The sequence below is a fragment of the Daphnia pulex genome, chromosome 12 (assembly GCF_021134715.1).
Source record: "Daphnia pulex isolate KAP4 chromosome 12, ASM2113471v1".
Classification (NCBI taxonomy): domain Eukaryota; kingdom Metazoa; phylum Arthropoda; class Branchiopoda; order Diplostraca; family Daphniidae; genus Daphnia; species Daphnia pulex.
Genome location: NC_060028.1, coordinates 692,117 through 711,148, shown reverse-complemented (window position 1 = coordinate 711,148; position 19,032 = coordinate 692,117). Strand labels below are relative to the sequence as shown.

At 38.0% G+C, this 19,032-nt stretch overlaps 3 protein-coding genes and 1 non-coding gene across 13 annotated transcripts; 2 read left to right on the top strand and 2 right to left on the bottom strand.

The window, feature by feature from the left end:
- Window positions 1-285: 285 nt before the first annotated feature.
- LOC124209005 (collagen alpha-2(I) chain-like) lies at window positions 286-2,302 on the bottom strand. Its single transcript, XM_046606875.1, has 10 exons — window positions 2,128-2,302; window positions 1,881-2,029; window positions 1,425-1,806; window positions 1,243-1,356; window positions 1,069-1,167; window positions 873-998; window positions 721-810; window positions 581-652; window positions 435-513; window positions 286-316 (listed from the first exon to the last, which is right to left on the bottom strand). Exons 2-10 carry the CDS (start codon window positions 1,890-1,892, stop codon window positions 286-288), a joined length of 1,005 nt encoding a protein of 334 aa, XP_046462831.1. The 5' UTR covers window positions 1,893-2,029; window positions 2,128-2,302.
- Window positions 2,303-2,407: 105 nt separating this feature from the next.
- Window positions 2,408-5,506, top strand: LOC124208835. The gene is made up of 6 exons (XM_046606713.1): window positions 2,408-2,852; window positions 2,943-3,015; window positions 3,520-3,714; window positions 3,794-3,978; window positions 4,043-4,213; window positions 4,298-5,506. The coding sequence occupies exon 6, from the start codon at window positions 4,425-4,427 to the stop codon at window positions 5,346-5,348; it is 924 nt and encodes a 307-aa protein (XP_046462669.1). The 5' UTR covers window positions 2,408-2,852; window positions 2,943-3,015; window positions 3,520-3,714; window positions 3,794-3,978; window positions 4,043-4,213; window positions 4,298-4,424; the 3' UTR covers window positions 5,349-5,506.
- Window positions 5,507-5,845: 339 nt separating this feature from the next.
- On the top strand, window positions 5,846-18,778 carry LOC124208481. Of its 10 annotated transcripts, XM_046606236.1 has the most exons (22): window positions 5,848-5,971; window positions 6,418-6,519; window positions 6,578-6,706; window positions 6,812-6,959; window positions 7,022-7,108; window positions 7,208-7,437; window positions 8,394-8,654; window positions 8,762-8,951; window positions 10,163-10,388; window positions 10,467-10,562; window positions 10,648-11,030; window positions 11,106-11,237; window positions 11,301-11,541; window positions 11,611-11,762; window positions 11,856-11,952; window positions 12,051-12,244; window positions 12,362-12,517; window positions 12,581-12,620; window positions 12,690-12,877; window positions 12,967-13,125; window positions 13,235-13,411; window positions 13,484-13,826. In XM_046606236.1, the coding sequence occupies exons 9-22, from the start codon at window positions 10,163-10,165 to the stop codon at window positions 13,649-13,651; spliced, it is 2,409 nt and encodes an 802-aa protein (XP_046462192.1). In that variant the 5' UTR covers window positions 5,848-5,971; window positions 6,418-6,519; window positions 6,578-6,706; window positions 6,812-6,959; window positions 7,022-7,108; window positions 7,208-7,437; window positions 8,394-8,654; window positions 8,762-8,951; the 3' UTR covers window positions 13,652-13,826. The 10 variants fall into 10 exon arrangements, with proteins under 10 accessions (XP_046462187.1, XP_046462192.1, XP_046462188.1 ...); XM_046606231.1 differs by lacking the exons at window positions 8,394-8,654; window positions 10,467-10,562; window positions 10,648-11,030; ... (9 more) ...; window positions 13,235-13,411; window positions 13,484-13,826 and adding exons at window positions 15,396-15,491; window positions 15,571-15,950; window positions 16,022-16,153; ... (8 more) ...; window positions 18,081-18,257; window positions 18,334-18,778 and having other exon boundaries at window positions 5,846-5,971; window positions 6,578-6,959; window positions 7,022-7,327; window positions 8,816-8,951; XM_046606232.1 differs by lacking the exons at window positions 5,848-5,971; window positions 6,418-6,519; window positions 6,578-6,706; ... (13 more) ...; window positions 13,235-13,411; window positions 13,484-13,826 and adding exons at window positions 15,396-15,491; window positions 15,571-15,950; window positions 16,022-16,153; ... (8 more) ...; window positions 18,081-18,257; window positions 18,334-18,778 and having other exon boundaries at window positions 7,308-7,437.
- On the bottom strand, window positions 9,426-9,507 carry Trnas-gcu. The gene has a single exon. It is a non-coding gene; the product is annotated as a tRNA-Ser (tRNA).
- Window positions 18,779-19,032: the final 254 nt, after the last annotated feature.

The following is a 19,032-nucleotide window of genomic DNA, read 5'->3' as shown; positions in this document are numbered from 1 at the left end:
GTGATGGTGAAATCAGTAAATGTCATTCGTAATGAGAACGTTGCTAAACTTTCAAACAAACTGCCGTACGAGTGGATCCTGAAAATATGGGATTTTAATTATTCTGATGAAATTTTTCTTTCCCACGTTCAGCAGTCCTTTGATGAAATATCCGTTTTCCGAAATCAAACACAACTACAAATAAAAATGTGGACCAAGGGCATGACACAGCTGCAAGTTGGCTAAAGTTGCACTCTAACTAACACAGCCTCCCATCTACCGATCTAGGGCTATCGCTACCGGCATTCATACACTACTCGCATGAATAACTTCAAGGCTATCGAGTTCATTTATAAAAAATAAAAAATAAAAAATAAAAAATAAAATTACCAAAAAAAAAAAAAAAAAAAAAAAAAAAAAAAAAAAAAAAAAAAAAAAAAAAAAAAAAAAAAAACCCGGCATTGGCGGTCAATTGCGGCCGCGGCCGCAACTGTACAAGTACAAGGTCGTCTTTCCCGTCAACACCAATCAGACCTTTGATTTGAACAATAACGGGAATTAATCGAGTTTCTTAGAAAAGATTTAAAAAAAGGTTAACAACCTGGAGGACCTCCTTTGCCCGCTTGGCCGTTTTTACCGTCCTTGGCATCTTTCCCGCTAGATCCAATAGGTCCTTAAAACATTAAAGAAAAATGAGTTAAATAATTAACCAAAGATATAAGGAAAGACAAGGATTCCTACCTGCAGGACCAGGTACTCCGTTAGTCCCATCTTTGCCGTTGATTCCATCCGATCCATCTCGTCCGTCTTTGCCCGCTTCCCCCATTTCTCCTAAAATACATTGTTTAAATGAATTAATGTTTAATTGATTATTCGAATTAATTTGTGCAAACCGGGTACTCCTGCAGATCCTAGCAGCCCAGTTAATCCTTGAATGCCTTGCAATCCCGGTGGTCCGATAGGTCCTATCATTCCAGGCGGCCCGGAAAGTCCATCACGACCGTCTTTTCCAGTCGAACCTTCCAACACAAAAAATTACAATTCAAATCCACCTAAATCAATTCGTCTTTTGAATTCAATTGAATTTACCCGTTTCTCCTTTTGTTCCTGACGGCCCAACAGGCCCTACTGCTCCATCTTTGCCATCCTTTCCGTTTTTCCCATCAACTCCATTTACCCCATCAGTACCTGATAATTAAAAAAAATCTCTTATTGCTTATTTTTCTGGCTAATTATTATTTTAAAAGAAATAATTAATTATACCTGGTATTCCCGGAGTTCCAGCTACATTCGACCAAGGGAAGGCCTGTTTCTTTTTATTGTTGAATGCACCCATATTAATGCCGAATTGCGGATTTCTAGGTTCAGCAATTCCGCCTGCACAATTAGTGTAAACATTATCATCATTTTGGAGAGTTAAATCATTTGTTAAATTTTAGAAATACCTGTCGACATAAACTGGCTGTTGGTGTCAAGACTGCTGACGGATTTCTTGGGCAGGTAAACGGCTCCGGTTTCCATAATCGAATCGATTATTCGAGACAGTTGGCTGTCGTTGGAGTCGGACGGACGATTTCTTTCTGAAAGGCCATGCCACGGATTGGCGTTCCGCCAGCTGAAGGGTACCCTTGGCCGGATGGCATTCCACCTGCCTTTGGCTGATTCTTTTGATAACGGTGTGAATAACATGGCGACGGGAGCGTACCATCCGTAGTCTTCCTCAACGGTGGAGTTAACATCCATCCGGTAATTCCGGTTTTCTACTTCGGTCGTCGGGTAGGCCCACGTGATGACTACGGAAACGGCCAACAGACAACACAAAGACACCTGCCAAAATTGATTTAAACAAAATTAATCAATCAAAAATTTAATCCATTTTGGGTTTCTGGAAATAAATATACCGCCGATTTCATGATGACCGGTCACCTAACGATATTTGGTTGCACTGTTCGAACGCAGTCAGTCTGAAAGTCGGGCAGAGAGTAACACTGGGAGGTGCGTCGTGCAAAAGTGGGCGGGGCAAAAATCAACATTTGAACTCTTTTTTTTCCTTCGAGGAGTTTGCCAGTTTGGAATAGAATTAGCAAGTAGCCTAAAACCTGTTTGAAGCAACAGGTTTTTTTTCTATGTTAGTTTTGGGGGGTTTACTTTCTATACTACATCAGACGATTGGTCATCAGGTTGGTCATTCTTGCATAGTTCCATTCTTCATTCAGAAAGAAAAGTTCCAGAATCCTTGAAGATGAAATGAGGTGTCAGTTGGTACAACCTGCAAGTTTAAGTGAAAAAAAAATACTTTATTTTTTTAGTTTTGGGGGGTTTCCTTTTTACTGCTACTACATCAGACGATAGGCAATCAGGTTTTGTCATTCTTGATTCAGAAAGAAAAATTCTCAATTTTTAAAGAAAATGAGGTGTCACTGTGTCAGTTGTTACAACCTGTGTGTTTAGGTAAAACAATAAACTAGTTTAAACAGCTATAATAAATTAGTCAAACATGTTTTTACAAGCATGGTTGTACAAGGTAACGAGTGTTTACTAAACACATGCGGAATTGGACAATGGCGTTACTATGGTTACAGGCTTACGGCAGCAGTCGACGAAAAAGTTCTAGAAATCGAAGCACGTTGCTAAAGTTTGAAAATTTGTTTAGATACATGTAGAAAAACTGCAAATCTGTAATAATTAGCAATTGTTACTCGTCGTGTTCTGATGCACGTGCACAAACAATATTCGTCTTCACAGAGCATTTTACTTGTTAGGAAATTCGGCAATTCATCACAAGTTCTAACAAATTAATCCCATATATTGTGTCCTCTGTTTCACTGTTTGCCACCCTGATGTTTTACGGCCATTGAAAATAAATAGCCCAGGTAATGGATTTGTTTTTGTTAAAATTAAAAACTATATTAAATGGTAAAACCACCAACTAATGTTACAACAACTTTTTCATTACTTCGCAGGAGATCTAGAAAAAGGGATTAGGCTCACTCCAACTAGTTAGCTACCTTGGGACGAAGGTCTGGCCTACATATGGTGATATAGTAAAATCTGAAACAGTGTTATTAGTAGTGCTTAGTTTGCTTGTAGTTTCTTTTCATTGGTTAAAGTAAATGCATGGCCATTATAGGGATTGATCTAGCAAAGTTAACATTTGTAACTTGGTCGAAACCTTTTCAATGCTAATTTTATTTTTCACTTAAAACCCCTTCTTTATGATTTGATTTTTTGGTGCCTCTAACAATAAAATTTTGATCGGAGACCTTCTATTACGGAACCAGGAGAAGCGAGCCATATTTACAAACTTAATCGTGTAAGAATTGTAAGACTAAAATGTAGACGAATGTCGTCTTATTTAATTCATGACAGGATACGCTCAAGGGCCACTCAGGGATCCTTGAATATTTTCTCGTGCTTCACCGTGCAACATTTACCGTTCTCCCCATCGACAAAACGGCCCTTGAGAACCTTTAGTGTGTTCCATTGCATTTTTAAAGGGTTTTGGATACTAAAAGGGATTTTCATTTTCTTTCCACTTAGATCTTCATCTAGTTCGAAACTATTCTGCCAAAATGCCCCAAAAGAAGAGTGCTGGTTCGCTGAAAGCTATCTGCCTAGCTTATATTTCGCGAAATATGGATAAATTTTGTAACGGAACGGAAATTAGTGAACAGGTGGACGACGCGGATGCCATCGGTGTCGGAGAAAACACAACAAATCCCATTCACCAATTGCGTAAGTGGTGATTTATTTAAAGTTCACACATTTTATTTCCAGAATTATTCGTCACTGTAATTCATTTCTAAAAATTTAGCCTCAGTTTTGTTGGACGCACTTACCGAAATTATCACCCAAAGTAAAAAACCTCTAGATGTTACACAAGCCGAAAAGTTTCTTCATCAAATCATAACACCGCGCCTCTCTACTCTGGATTTATCCTTATACTCATTGGGAAGTGATTTCCATTACATTTTTGCACTCGCTTCAGTCAGATGCAAGGTGATAAGTTTTCTGTAAACCAGTTTAAAATTTGTTTAATATTTCAATCTTCGTTGATTTGCAGCACCTGAAAAAATTGTGGGTGGGTCATCGCAGTTTTTGTAACTCTGATTTTTTGGATTTCATTCCGAATTTTTCAAACCTGCAAGTACTAGACATCGACAGTGTGATAAACATCAACGTTGTCAGGAGATGATTTATTTCATTTTCTCGGAACACATTGCAAAGATTTAAGGTAATAACTAAAAAACCAATAAATACTTAACCTGTAACAAACTATTCATTTTAATTCCCTTATTATTTCATTATTGTTTTTAAGGGATCTTTCTGCTCCAAACAACCAGGTGTCAGATGCTGGAATTCACGGGCTATGTGTGGTGGGAAACTGCAAACGACTTCGCGTAGTGAATGTGGATCGTAACCCCATAACAAACCGAGGAATTCGAATGGCCCTTGACAATTTACCTTTATTAAAGATCCTGTACCACGAGTCTCTTGTTGAAGGTTTGGCTTCTATAGCAGAAACTGCGTTAGATCAAAAGATACCCAACACCCCCAAACAATACTCGTTGTCGTTGCTCTCTTACGAATGTTTCATGCAGAGATTCTATAGAAGTGGCACTCTTGGGCAGTCGTTGCTCTTGTGTCCTTATATTACGGATTTACATCTAATACTGCCTGGAGGAATTAAGAATGCTGATCTTTTAAGCATCCTTTCACTCAAAACGCTCTATGTCTTAAGTATCCATCTTGACAATGGGTTTTCGAATAGATTCGATGAAAGCGTCACGTTTGACCGAGGCATTCTTCCACTTCTGAAATCCTTTGGTAAATCGTTGACGTTACTCCAAATAGAAGGACGCGTCCTGGACATTGATATTTCGGCAATTATCCGATTTTGTCCCAATCTGCACACTTTGAGTCTTAGTAGAAGCCGTGAGTTGCCCCGGGTTGCAAATCTAGAACGGGCACAGGTAAACACGAAAATCCCCGTATTAATGCATCTCAGGAAGTTACGTTTAGACGGCGGTAGTAATGACCAACATTCGCTCGTTTCTCCTGAAAATTTGTTGAAGTTGTTGTCGTCCCCGTCACTCTCTTCTGTTAGCTTAGGTTACTGTAATACTCTTACTGATGCGATTCTGCAAAAGGCTAACGACCTACACTCTTTTCGTAATCTTGAGTTCTTGAGTATTGATCGCTGTACCTCCGTCACAAAACAGGGAATCGATGTCTTCATGCAAGAGAATAATCCCCTCGAGGTAATCGGTTTCTCCCGCTGCGGAAATATTACGGACGAAGATGTGAACAACTGGAAAGCGATGGCGACCGAAATGAATTGGGAGTTCAGATTAAGTGCTGACCCTTAGTTGGATTATTTGTTTATGTTGGGAATAAAAAGCCTTCCTTTACTTTGTACATTTCGTCTCCTAACCCATTCCTTTCGCCCGGATCGAAATGCTCACTTTTCCGCATCATCAGTTGAGGAATGTTGTGAGGTATTCTTAAATAAATTAGCTTTGTTTCATGGGAGCATTTCAATCAGTATCTAATTCTCGTTACATTTTACAAATACAAACAATGGTCAAGTCTGTAATCTAGACCAAATTTTGTTTTAAATAATTTCCCGGGAATGAATGGGACACAATTCGTAACACGTCCTGATCGCATTTTGTTGGGTCGGTCTTGCCTTTTTTTCCTTTCGAGTGTTCATAAGATTCAATGTAAAAGATTTATTCAGGGGCCACTCAAATAACCTGTTATTTCCTTTCGTGAAAAAATCAGTTTTTCATTTTCATTAATTCAAATAATGCGCCAGAAGGGAAAAAACTGACATCTAGCAGCAAACATTTGAACTATGATGGATTGATGTCTCCAGACTCTGCTCAACCAACCAGCCACCAGTGCCACCACCCTCCGCCTCCGCCATTGTTTGGGCTCTGCTGCTAAGTCGAAACATGTTTCAAAAGATTAAAGGCGCTTAATGGCCAAGGTAAATTTGTTTTCAGCGGAAGCTGGAGTTTTCTTTACTATTAATGATTATGCTATTCTTATCAAGATATCATGAATATATTGACTACAGTCCCATCAAAGATCCGTTAAGATCAATTGCTTTGGTAACTTGCCTGTCCATTTAAATCATTCTTGTCCACTCGCATTGGCCCACAATGTGCTTTTTGTGAAAGCAATTTCTGGTAGGGACGTAGGGACTTCAATGTTAATGAAGATAAAGACACGAATTATTTGTAGGATTTATGGTACAATGCTGTGTGGCTAAAGTCATGCTTAAGTCGACCCTTGATAAATTTGTAACAGATGTTAAAGAACTGGTTGAGACCCTGAAATTGGTTTTGTTAATTGAAACAAACCAATTTCATTAGATTGTTGCTGCTGGTTAAGGTATTAGTAAGATTGAAGTAATTGTTTTAATTTTTACAGCCTATCGCTTGTGCCAACAAATCTTTCTGTGAGACTCCACCCGCAAAATATCCCCTGTAGGCCTACTGCTGTACCCATCATCCTACAGTCACAAAGATATTGGTAACGGTATAAAAATTTCAATTCACAGAAGAAATTCATTACTTTTAATAACTCATAGGATGTGGAGTGAGTCATTGTTATTAACACTGCCTTATTTGGATCCATCACATTCATCAGCGAAGGTGTTTCTGGATTTGGAAAGCCTAAACTCAATATTCAGAATTTTATTCTGGGGTGACAACAATAGGTAAAACATACAACATCTGAAGTCTGAATGTGGGATTTACAGCTTGCTGGCAGATGGCCACTCTTAAGTTAAGAAGAGAGAATTAAGTTTTTATCTGTGTATAAGCTTACACCTTGGGAAGCTGTTCATCGTCCGAGCGATCCCTCTGCCCAAATGGAATATCTCAGTCACGCAGTCACCGTTTTGCGGATTAATTTCATCAATCCTCGATCACTGGCACAGTTTGATCTTTTTGACCACAAAAAAGTACGGGGTTAGTAATCTCCTTAATTTGTTCTTGTATTATTTAAACATTGAATAATGTGTCTACTTCAGAATTCAGAAACACCGAACAAACACACAAGATTTGGCCAATGTAAGTCAAGATGAATCCGATGTTCAAAGCCGGGTTTGGATCAACTGGTAAAGAAACATTCAAAACTTAGTCCAGCCATTATTCTTCGCTGACCTCGCCTATCCTGAAATCGAGAAATTCCTTCATTTGGTTTTCCCACTCGCCAGTGATTCGCACTAAAAAAAGGAAGACATCTATCAACATGGCGTTCGAACTACATTTACCGTTCGAACTACATTTACTAGAAGCTGACCCCAGACTTGCACTGCCTCACAAACTAATAGTTGGTATGCTGGACACCATTTTCTCCAAGCTTGTTGCTAAACATTTATCATTAGATAAATGATTCAAAGAAGTCCGGCATTTTCTACGATTCAGTCTTGAAGACCATTGAAAGGTAAGCGATTTACTACCATATTTTCATCCCCTTTATTCCAGTGAAACGCGATGATTAGTACAGCCAAAAACATAAAGTCGCCGTTAATTTTCCCCGCTTGCAGTTAGTAAGGTCAGTAGTAAGGTCCCCGTTGCTTGCTATTGTTCATTTAGAGGCCTGTTATACTCTTACTGATGCGATTCTGCAAAAGGCCAATGACCTACACTCTTTTCGTAATCTTTAGCGCTTGAAAATGATTGGGTGTTGCTATGTCACTAAAAAGGGAATCGATGTGTTGATGCAAGAGAACAATCCTCTTCAGAAAATCGTTTTGTTAATCTGCACAAAGATTGCGAAGAAAGATTTGAACAGCTGGATAGCGATGGGTATCGAAAAGAATTGGCAGTTCGAATCGAATAACCCTTAATGGTTGGTTAATTTGTTTATGTTGGGCAATACAAACTGCTTTCTTTTGTAAATTTTGAGTACTAACCCGTTCCTGCCGCCCGGATCGCATTATTAATGCTATTTTTTCCGCATCATCAGTTGAGGTTTTCTTAAATCATTTTTGCAGCCTAGCAGCCGCAGCCGGGGAGTTTGTTGTTTGATGGGAACACTTTTGATCAGTGGCAAATTTACTCGTTACTTTTTAGCCATACCTGTCATTTTATTTCGAGAAAAAATAAAAATAGAAATTTATCAGAATTTTTATTGTGTCAGTTTTGTAATGCAAAATTATGTAATCGATTTGAGCAAACTATCGATTGGACTTTTTGGCGCCATCATCGTCTGTTACGGTAACAATAACAAAGCAGACGTAACTTGACTGAAATGAGATACAGTAAAAATACTTATATTCGTAGTTTAGGATTGCCTACCAAAAGTCAAAAGAATAAGAATAACGTACGTGGATACATATTTTAGTTATTATTTTAAGGTATTAACATAATATTAGTCACCTCTTTTTTTTTTGCTAGATGAGAATTTTAGATTTTAGCAGGTCACGTGCGGTCACTGCCTTTCATAAAATTTACCGAACATTCAAGAATAGTTAGAAGCAACAAATTGGTTAAAATGTGTGAAATCTGTTGCACAGTTTGTTGATGGTTGATGGATCATGAAGTTTGAAGTTAACTGCCTCATATGGTACTAGCAGTGCAAGACTGCCACAGAAGAAAGCTTGTGTCTTTATCGTTATTCTTCTCAACCAACAACTTTAGAAGACATGATCAAATGAGGTACACACTTTTGCTTAATTTCATTTGTTCAACTATTCTCCCCCCCCCTTACTGTTCTAAATGATGTATAGTGATACAGTTACCTATTTTTGGTATTTATTTTTCAGCTCAGTAATCTTGCAAGTCTTGTGAAAAATGACATAGGCTCTCCTCCCTGCTAGGTAGATCCAGCAGAAATAAACAGATCCACCAGATCTTTTTTGCAAATGTGTAGCTGGGGAAAAATACCACTCTTCATCCCCACCATGGAAAACTATTTCCGGCACCAAACTTAACCAGCACTATTAGAGCTTCAAGGTAAGACCATTTTGATTGTTGTAGAATTAAGTATTAGGTTAAATGTGAAATTGCTCATATCATACTTAAAATTTTGCATATGCTGAATCGTAAACATTTTGAAAATGTCTAAAAACGTTCACTTCTTTTATGGCAACCTGAAATTAAGATCTGATCGTGATCGTTAAAAATGTTTTGTTACGTTTTCTGGCAGGGCAGACTAATTATCTCGTCGAGTTTGCTATGTTTGATTTGGCGTAACATAGACTGTCATATCCTTTTCTTTTTTTCGATACATTTGACATCCACCAGATTATTACTACTCAGCAATAGCTCGGCACAGTCGACGAAGGGGGGCACGGTCGTTTTGGTCGGGTCTTTTGACATAAAGTAACGTGCAATACTTACGCTATTTTTTCCTTTTTATACAATAGTGAGAGGGGTCAATTGCATTAAGATAGAAATACAAAAAGATAAAATATGATGTTGTATTATCGACGTGGATGAGATTCGAACTCATGCGTGCAGAGCACAACAGATTAGCAGTCTGTCGCCTTAACCACTCGGCCACCACGTCTGAAAAACGAAAAAATTATTAGATTTCTGATCCATTCGAGTAATAGCTCCTTGTTTTGAAGTTATTTGTGACGGGTACGTTGTCAAACCCTAGACATCCGCATGCGTTTGTTGACCGGAATTGCGCTTTTGTTTTTGATTGCATGATTGGGTTTCATTTTTTGTTATTTTTCATATCAAACACATTTTGTTCACAAATTCTTTTTGGTTTTTGCTGGGCGATAAAATATCTCGTGCGTTTTCACTAGTAAGAAATATGAGCCAAGATAACTTGTTCCATCCAAGTCGATCGAAAGATTAGAAAAGTAAATAAAATGCAGACGCTTGCCATGAAATGGAAGCTACTATAGCGACGGGGATATTATTTACGTTTGAATCGCTACATTTACCCTTTTGGCAAGCTCAAATTCCTGTAATTCAATTCCTACTCGTTTCTGATAAGAATTAGCTTGGTAGATAGATGCTGCTATCTGTAGCTGCACGAGTACTAGGAAATCAGCTTTCAATGCAAAAGTGTGGGCTACAGATTGTCGTCAGTTTGACAAGGACAGTGTAACATTCTAATTTGCTTTCTGGCGAGATGGAATAGTACCTACTTTAGTTTATTGTTACTTGACAAATTGTTGAAGTGATTAATCATGGGACGGTATTTTGAGATGATTTTAGGGATCCTTGTGATCAGCTGCACCAGTAATGTTTGGGCGAATTCGGAATGCAACCCAGCGGAGTGCCGGCATTTGCGGGAGCGCCTCGAAAAATTAGAGACGGTCGTACGAGGTTTAATTTCCATCGTCGCAAACAAGAAAACAGAGGAAGAATTGACTGAAATTCTAGCGCTGTCTGCTTCGCTTGATTCTTTCAAGAACTCGACTGTCCGACTCGGTAAACGTACTTAATTTTCCTATTTAGTAAGTGTTCATATAGTAACCCTTTGCGCTTTGAATTTTACTATAATAATAGTTGAAGTCGATCAGAAACAAAACCAAAATGCCATACTCCATTTGAGAGGAGCAGTCAGATGTTCTTTGGCCAACCAACTAGACATCAATCGATCGGGTATTTCCTCCTAGTGTTCTCATTTTATTGTATATCACAACAGATCGCGTTCGTCTAATTGTTTTTGTTTGTTTTTTTTTTATAGAAAATGATGGAATAAATCCGTCTGGGAAAATCGAAGCTACTTTAGGCGAGAACAACTTGCTCCAAATCGCGTGGACTCCACTTTCAGTTGATTGCATCAAATTCAGTTCTGGCGTTTGGATTCGGGTATACGATTCGAGCCAGAAGCAGCCGTCCACCGGCGAAAATTACTTGGCCATTCCCCAGAAATGTTTGAAAAAACGGGCAAACGCCACATTCTCCATCGTCCTTTCCTCGTCTGCGTCGAAATTCAGCGGGAAAACTTGCCATTTCGAACTGAATGATGTTCTCATTCAGTGTCGGGTTTACACAATCGAAGTTGTGCCAAATTATCAATCGCTCAAAGGCAAAGCATTATTTACCGAAATCGTTATCCCACCTGCAGTTAAGTAAACAAGATGATTTTAATATTTCAGCAACTAAATTAGTAATTAAATTGTTTGTTTGTTTTTCTTGCAGAACGATAACTCGTCAAAAAGCTTGGAATCGTTAATAAGTGTTGGATCCAATTCCAGTTTATTTACTCTAAAATGGAAAGATAATTCTGGGTGTACACCTCAGCTGACTTCGCTCTATTTAAAGATATTTCCAGTAACCTTGAATTAAAATCTTCTCTTCTTTTTCTACATGTTATTACTTTGGTTCTTATATTAGGACGGTATGGAAAACGCTGGTAATGCGACCATGTCGCTACAGATTCCACGAAATTGTCTCAAACAACCGACAGAGGAAACCAACGTATTCTCGCTGTCACTTCCAGAAAATCAAACTTATTGTCCTGTTGAATGGGTGCCGTTGGACCCATGTCGAAGATACAAAATTGAAATAAAATCAGAGTATTCCAACACCTGGACCAGAGCACCGTCTGTATGGGAGACTTTCACGGAAGAGCCTGGTACAGACGATATTAGTAGATCTTTATACACATTAAACTCATTCTTTAAAATATTTCGATATACTCAAGTATTCACCCAAATGAATCCGACACACAATCCATATGATTGCCAAATTGATGCATTTAAATGCGACGGCTCATGCCGATCATTCGGTTGGATTTGCGATGGAACTCGTGACTGTAATTCGGTGGATGATGAATTGAATTGTCACAGTGATGAAGTAAGCCGATTGTTATTTAAAAAACACATTTAGAATTTGATTTATAAAATATTGTTGTTCTACTAATCACTGTTCACTTTGATAATGATGCAGAATTGTGAATTCCGATGTGGCCGGCAGTGCATCCCTTCTTCCTATGTATGCGATAGATTTATCGATTGTGTTGACGGTTCCGACGAAAATGACTGTGGTACATATTTTATTTTATATAATAATCATTTTTAAAAAACTTCAACAGGTACCATTCTCCGCAATTTTTTCTAAGACAACTGTTTTGAGAAACTGTAGATTATCTCAGAAATCAGCAAGAAAGTTGTAACCAGCTGACCAACTATACAGGACATTTAAATTCGGAAATGATAATGTGCAATCGTAATGTCCAGCTTGTCTCGAAAAAAGTGGTGTTGGTATCTGTGCCAACCAATCACACAATTTGGCTCAGTTTTAATAGCTATAGAAACGAAAGAAACCAGACTTTAAAGGTACGATATTTTTAGACTGTACATTACATACATACATACATAGATTGTACATGTACAACTAAAGATTTATCATTTACCGACGTCGGAAGCCTATCATTAAGAAAAGTTTTTGCACAGATCTATGACGGACCTTACTGGGCGAGTCCTCTACTATTGTCTCATAACGAATCAACAAAACCTTTGTCTATGCGGTCATCTTCTAATAATTTGTACATAGAGTTTCCAGAAATGTATTGCCCAGCAATGTTTGTGATTGATATCGATTATACGAGCGTAAGTATGGCGATAGTAAATGTATATCATCTCAATGTTTCAAACTTTTGTTGCCCTGTTTAGATGGATATGGTGCCCATGAAGCTGGAGCCGTTCTTTCCAGGTTTAAGCGGGTTTCCTTTTCATTACTTTCTTTGTTTTTACTTATATATGCAGACTTATTCAATGGTAGGATGCGGAGGCTACGTCTACGAGAAAGGTGTCGTTTTCTCGCCAAATAATCTTTCGGTTAACGACAGCATAACCGAATGTATCTGGTTTGTGGAAGCTGAACAAGGTGAAACGGGAATTATTTTAAAAAGAAATCGCATTGCAAACGTCACTGCTGGTAACGATGATCAAGATCAACCCATCATGACGGTGAGCATTCTTTTCTAATTTTGTTTATCAATTATAAAAGCTATATTTTCACATCTCTCATTTTTGCACAAACCATACGCTAATAAAAGGTATACGACGGTTGGAACTCGACAGGGCAAGTGCTGTACGACGTTTCATCTAACCCACAGACAAGTGAAATCCTGTATTCCATCAGTCGTAAAATGATAATCAGGTTTCCACAGCCGACGGAAGTGTCCAACAGCACAGCCCGCTGGAGTGTTGCTACTGTAAGAATGACTAGAAAGATGTGCACAACAGCACAAATCTGATAAAAAATGTAATACTTCAATTTGAGACTAATTTTAATTGTACTTCATTGACGTCATATAAATATAGATGAAGGTGCGCAAGGAGATAATTGTGGGATCGTCAGGAACAATTGAAAGTCCCAACTATCCAGCGGCTTATCCGAATTCGTACGATTACCGCTGGAATATCGTCACTTCACCGGGCACGAAAATTCGACTTTTATTTGCCTTCTTTAAAACCCAAGAGAAATTCGACTTTGTCACAGTGCGTGAGCTATCCTGTATTTTCTATAATGAAACAAATTTAACAATTAGGAGGATGTCACCGTTTAATTAGGTGTACGACGGGTCTGCAGTAAATTCCCAGCTGCTTCTGGAGAAATCCGGATTGGCCAAAACACCTTTCACCATCATCTCCTCATCGAATGAATTACTCGTCAGATTTACATCGGACGACGATGACACAACTTTTCCGGGGTTTCTGGCTTTGTTCTCGACCGTTTAAATCGGTTTAAATGGTTTGTTTTTATTTTTTAATATGGGGGTTGGAGGCTCAATGTTAATGGGGTCATTTATATGTTATTTTTAGCGCTTGATATTCATCTTGATATCGGTTCGTACCTGAGAGTTTTTTGCATTATTTCCCCGCTTGAAAGAATTAAATTCCGTGTGATGATTAATTATTCCAAATGTTTTTTTCTTTCTTACAGATTGTAATTTCATTTTTAAAAAATATTTTATTGACTTAAAAATTAAAATGCAACCGATTCGATTCGAGCGAATAATCGATAGAACTTTTGGGCGCCATTATCGTTGCTTTCAGTGAAGGAGTTTGCAAAGCAGACGACAGCAGAACTAGATGCAAATGGAATTTTGGAGAACAGCTAGTGCTAGATTTGGTGCCAGTAAACTAGTTTGCTATTAGGATTTTAGGAGTAGAAATAGAAACTTAACAGCTGCCTACGACAAGAATAAGAATAACGTTCGACGGGCATACACATTTTAGATATTTCAAGGTTAATAACATGTAATTAGTCACTTGCTGTAAGAATTTTAGCGTTAGGTCACGTGCTCTACGACCATTTCCTCGTAAAATTCACTGAACATTCAAGAAATTTTAAGTAACAGAATAGTTGGAAGCAACAAACTGGTTAAAATCTGAAGCACAGATTGTTGCTGATTGAAGTAGTTTGAAGTTAACCTTCTCATCGGGTACCAGCAGTGCAAAACTGCCACAGCAGCAAGCTTGTGTCTTTATCGGTCTTCTCAGCCAAGGACCAACATTAGAAGACAGATGATCAACTGAGGTACCCACTTTTGTTTCATTTAGTTTGTTTCACTACCTCGTGTTTTATTTCTAGATAGAGACCATCCCCTTATTATGATATATTAAAGTTTTATTTTTGTCGTTTTTACTGTTTATCCAGGACTTGCATGTCCCAGCAGAATCACCCATAGTAAAAATAAGCTCACGTTTTTGTTTTTTCTCATAGCAAACACATGAGCACACTCAATTTGATTTCGAATTCTTTTTCTGATTTTTTCTAGGCGTTAAAATATCTCGTACGTGTTTATTATTAGAAATATGAGCCAATGTAAATATCGTGTTCCTGACCAAGTCAATCGACAGACGAGACAAATAAACAAATGCAGATTTTAGCTATGAAACGGGAGGGATATCATTTAAGCTTGAACCGCTTATTATGAAAAATAGCTAGGCTGCAGGCTGTAATTCAATTCCTACGCATTTCTGATAAGAATTAGCTATGACAGTTTTGCTGCTGTCTGTAGCTGCGCGTGTAATAAAATCAGTTGCATATAAAATGTGCGCTACAGTTTGTCATCGGTTGAAAAGTTGCAGTGCTTTCCTGGTGGCGTACTGACGTGTTGAAATACCTCCTCAAGTAAAGTGTTGGAAGTGATTAATCATGGGATGGTATTTTGAGATAATTTTAGGGATCCTTGTGATCAGCTGCACCAGTAATGTATGGGCGAATTCGGAATGCAACCCAGCGGAGTGCCGGCATCTGCGGGAGCGCCTCGAAAAATTAGAGACGGTCGTACGAGGTTTAATTTCTATCGTCGCAAATAAGAAAACAGAAGAAGAATTGACTGAAATTCTGGCGCTGTCTGCTTCGCTTGATTCTTCCAAGAACTCGACTGTCCGATCCGGTAAACGAGCTTAATTTTTCTATTTAATTAGTATATTCATGTAGTAACACTTGGCTCTTTGATTTTAATTACGAAAGTTGAAGCTGATCTGAAACAAAACCAAAATGCAATACTCTATTTGAGGGGAGCAGTCAAATGTTCTTTGGCCACCTTGTTGGACATCAATCATGCAGGTATTTTTCTTGTAGTTTTATTTTACATGATGAAAGAGATCGTGATTAGTATTGTTGTTTTTTTTTTTTTTAAATTTAGAAAATAATTACATAAATCCTTCTGGGAAAATTGAAGCTACGTTAGGCGAGAACAACTCACTCCAAATCGAGTGGACCCCACTTTCAGTTGATTGTATCAAATTCAGTTCTGGATTTTGGATTCGAGTTTACGATTCTAGCCCGAAGCAGCCGTCTACGGGTGAAAATTACTTGGCCATTCCCCAGAAATGTTTGAAAAGATTCAACGCCACATTCTCCATCGTCCTTTCCTCGCCTGCGTCGAAATTCAGCGGGAAAACTTGCCACTTCGAACTGAAAGAAGTTCCCATTCAATGTCACATGTACACAATCGAAGTTGTGCCAAATTATCAATCGTTCAAAGGCAAACCATTATTTGCCGAAATCGTTGTCCCACCTGCAGTTGAGTATAAAAGATAATTGAGAATTTTCAACGTTTAAAATAACATTTCAATTTCTTTTTTTTCTCGTAGAACGATAACTCAACAATAAGCATGGAATCGTTATTAAGTTTTGAAGCAGATTCCACTTCCTTGACTTTAAAATGGAAGGACAATTCTGAATGTGCACCAGAACTGACTGCGCTTCATCTAGAGATATTTCCAGTAGAATTTGATCTTAACATTTGCTTATGTACGTAATTTTACAAAGTTTTTTTATTTAAAAATAGGAAGGCGAGGAGAGCGCTGAAAATACCAGCGTGTTCCGTCAGATCCGCAGTTTTTATCACGGGGAGGCAGAGGAAACCAACATATTCTCACTGTTTTTTTCTAAGATTGATATGTATCCTCGTCGATTTGTGCCGTTGGACCCATGCCGAAGTTACCAAATTCAAATTACATCAGAGTACTACGACACCTGGACAAAATCACCAACTGTATGGGAGATTTTCACAGTGGACCGAGGTTATCGAAATCACAATTTAATATAGTAATTTAAATCAACTTTAAACACTACTATATTTTGCGTTTTTTATAGAATTCACGCAAATCAATCCGGCTGTTGAAAATAATCAACATGATTGCCCAAGTGATCATTTTTACTGTGATGACGAATGCCAGCCGTCTCGTTGGATTTGCGATGGAATCCAACATTGCGAATATGTTGGAGATGATGAACTGTATTGTAATACGGAGGTAAGTCGGTATCTTTTTGACATCTGATATCGATCTATAAAGTTAATGATGTTGTACACTACCACTTAATCAATTTCAATTTAATGAATGAATGATAGTGTCGAAATGGATTCCGATGTGGTCGGCAGTGCATCCCCTATGCCTTAGTGTGCGACGGAGAGTACGATTGCATTGACCGTTCGGATGAGGATGACTCTTGCGGTAATATACGTACACACTCGTATTATTTTTTAAATCTAAACTTTAATTTTATCCTGATAATAAAATAGTTTTCTGAAATTGTAGATTATCGCAGTCATCAGCATGAGAGATGTAGCCAAATGACAACCTCTTCCGGGCATTTAAATTCGCAAATGATTATGTGCCATAGGGATAATGTCCATCTCGTCTTCAAAAAAGTTGTATCGATATCGGTGAAGAAAAACCACACAATTTGGCTCAGTTTTAAAAGATACGTTAATCTTAGGAACCAGTCGTTAAAGGTATGTCTTTTTGGGATAAATGGTTCAACTAAAATACCTTCGTTTGAAATCAATCCTTAAGAATGTATATTTTTACAGATTTATGATGGACCTTACTTGACGAGTCCTCTTCTTTTGTCTCATAACGGAACTACAAAACCTCTGTCTATGCGATCATCTTCCAACAAGTTGTACATAGAGTTCACGGCTACGCATTGCCATAGAAACTTCATGATTGACATAGATTATACAAGTGTAAGCGTTGTAACAAATTTATAATCGTCCAATTTCATCAAATATCTTCGTTTTTCAGATGGACATGATGTCCATGAAACTGGACCCGTTCGTTCCAGGTACAGTTGTTTAAGTTTCAATTTTTACTCTTTCGTTATTCCATCATTGTGTTAACTTTGTCAATGGTAGGATGTGGAGGCTACGTCTATGACATAGGTGTCGTTTCATCGCCAACTAGTCTTTCTGACATCAACAACTTAACCGAATGTATCTGGTTTGTGGAAGCCGAACAAAGCGATAAAGGAATCTTTTTGAAAAGAAATCGCAGCACGAATATCACAACTAGTGATGGACAAGAACAACTCATCATGACAGTGAGTATCCTTTTCTGAATGTGTTCATCAATTTGAAGACTACATTATACTAATCATCTCTTAATTTTGCGCGAAAAGGTATACGGCGGTTGGAACTCGACAGGGCAGGTGTTGTACGACGGAAAAGTTTCATCTAGCCAGCCGACTAGTGAAATCTTGTATTCGATTAGCCACAAAGTGATGATCAAATTTACGCGGCCGACATCATACACTTCAGGGAATACAGCCCACTGGGATGTTGCCTCCGTAAGAAAACATCACACATCTCAAAATCTATTTATCGTTAAATATTCTATTCATACCTTGTCAATCACTGATAAATTTTAGATATCAATGGGCAAGGAGGTAGTTATGGGGACAACAGGGAAAATTGAAAGTCCAAACTATCCAGCGGCTTATCCAAATTCGTACGATTACCGCTGGAATATCGTCACTTCACCGGGAACAAAAATTCAACTTCTATTTGCCTTTTTTAAAACTCAAGAAATGTTCGACTTTGTCCTGGTGCGTGAGCTACGTTTCTTTCTAAAAATTTTAAACTTGAAAAATTTAAGATTGTCTCGTCATATTATTTGTGTAGGTGTACGACGGGTCTACAGTGAATTCACGGCTGCTTCTCGAGAAATCCGGATATGAATCGATGCCTTTCACCATCACCTCCTCGTCGAATGAATTACTCGTCAGATTTACATCGGACGATGAAGTCACATTCCCAGGATTTCTGGCGGTGTTCTCAACAGTTTAAATAATTTTAGTTTCTTCCGGGGGGAGTGAGTGGGGGAGGGCTTAATTTTAATAGAATATTTTTAAAACGGGAAATTTGAATCACTTACTATTTATTTTGATGTCGGTTCATTCTCGAGACGGTAGACTTTTTGTTTATTTTGCCGAGGCCACTTGAAAAATGAACTATTCGATTAAATATGGCAATGAGTCTTTTCTGGTAATAAATAGAAAAAAAAAATCAATTCGATCGGGAATGTATAGTATATATTATCTGTCTAGTAAATTTGATGAAAAACAAAGGCAAAACCGACCACCCCTTGGCATTCATTTGTGTCCTGTGTACGCTACTATTTGTTAGCCGTTTAATAGGTAGCGTGTGATTCACCAACATTTTAAAACAAGGTAAAATGATTTTAAGATATTTATCGTGATTTATTCGACTGTCTGTCAATCATGCGTCAAATATCAAATTTACATGCAGTACTGATAATAATACGGATTTGTTGTTTCAGGTGAATAATAACTGTAAGACGAAGAATACGGATCAGGAACA

What these genes read in the sequence shown, in the direction of transcription:
- LOC124208481 (XM_046606228.1), top strand. Translation starts at nt 10,145, where the DNA reads ATGGGACGGTATTTTGAGATGATTTTAGGGATCCTTGTGATCAGCTGC. An exon ending in GTTGGACATCAATCATGCAG is followed by an intron (nt 15,492 to 15,570) that starts GTATTTTTCTTG and finishes TTTTAAATTTAG; the next exon opens with AAAATAATTACATAAATCCT. An exon ending in GGATGAGGATGACTCTTGCG is followed by an intron (nt 16,886 to 16,969) that starts GTAATATACGTA and finishes CTGAAATTGTAG; the next exon opens with ATTATCGCAGTCATCAGCAT.
- LOC124209005 (XM_046606875.1), bottom strand. An exon ending in AGGATCTGCAGGAGTACCCG is followed by an intron (nt 811 to 872) that starts GTTTGCACAAAT and finishes AATGTATTTTAG; the next exon opens with GAGAAATGGGGGAAGCGGGC. An exon ending in GGGCAAAGGAGGTCCTCCAG is followed by an intron (nt 514 to 580) that starts GTTGTTAACCTT and finishes TTCAAATCAAAG; the next exon opens with GTCTGATTGGTGTTGACGGG.
- LOC124208835 (XM_046606713.1), top strand. Translation starts at nt 4,425, where the DNA reads ATGGCCCTTGACAATTTACCTTTATTAAAGATCCTGTACCACGAGTCT.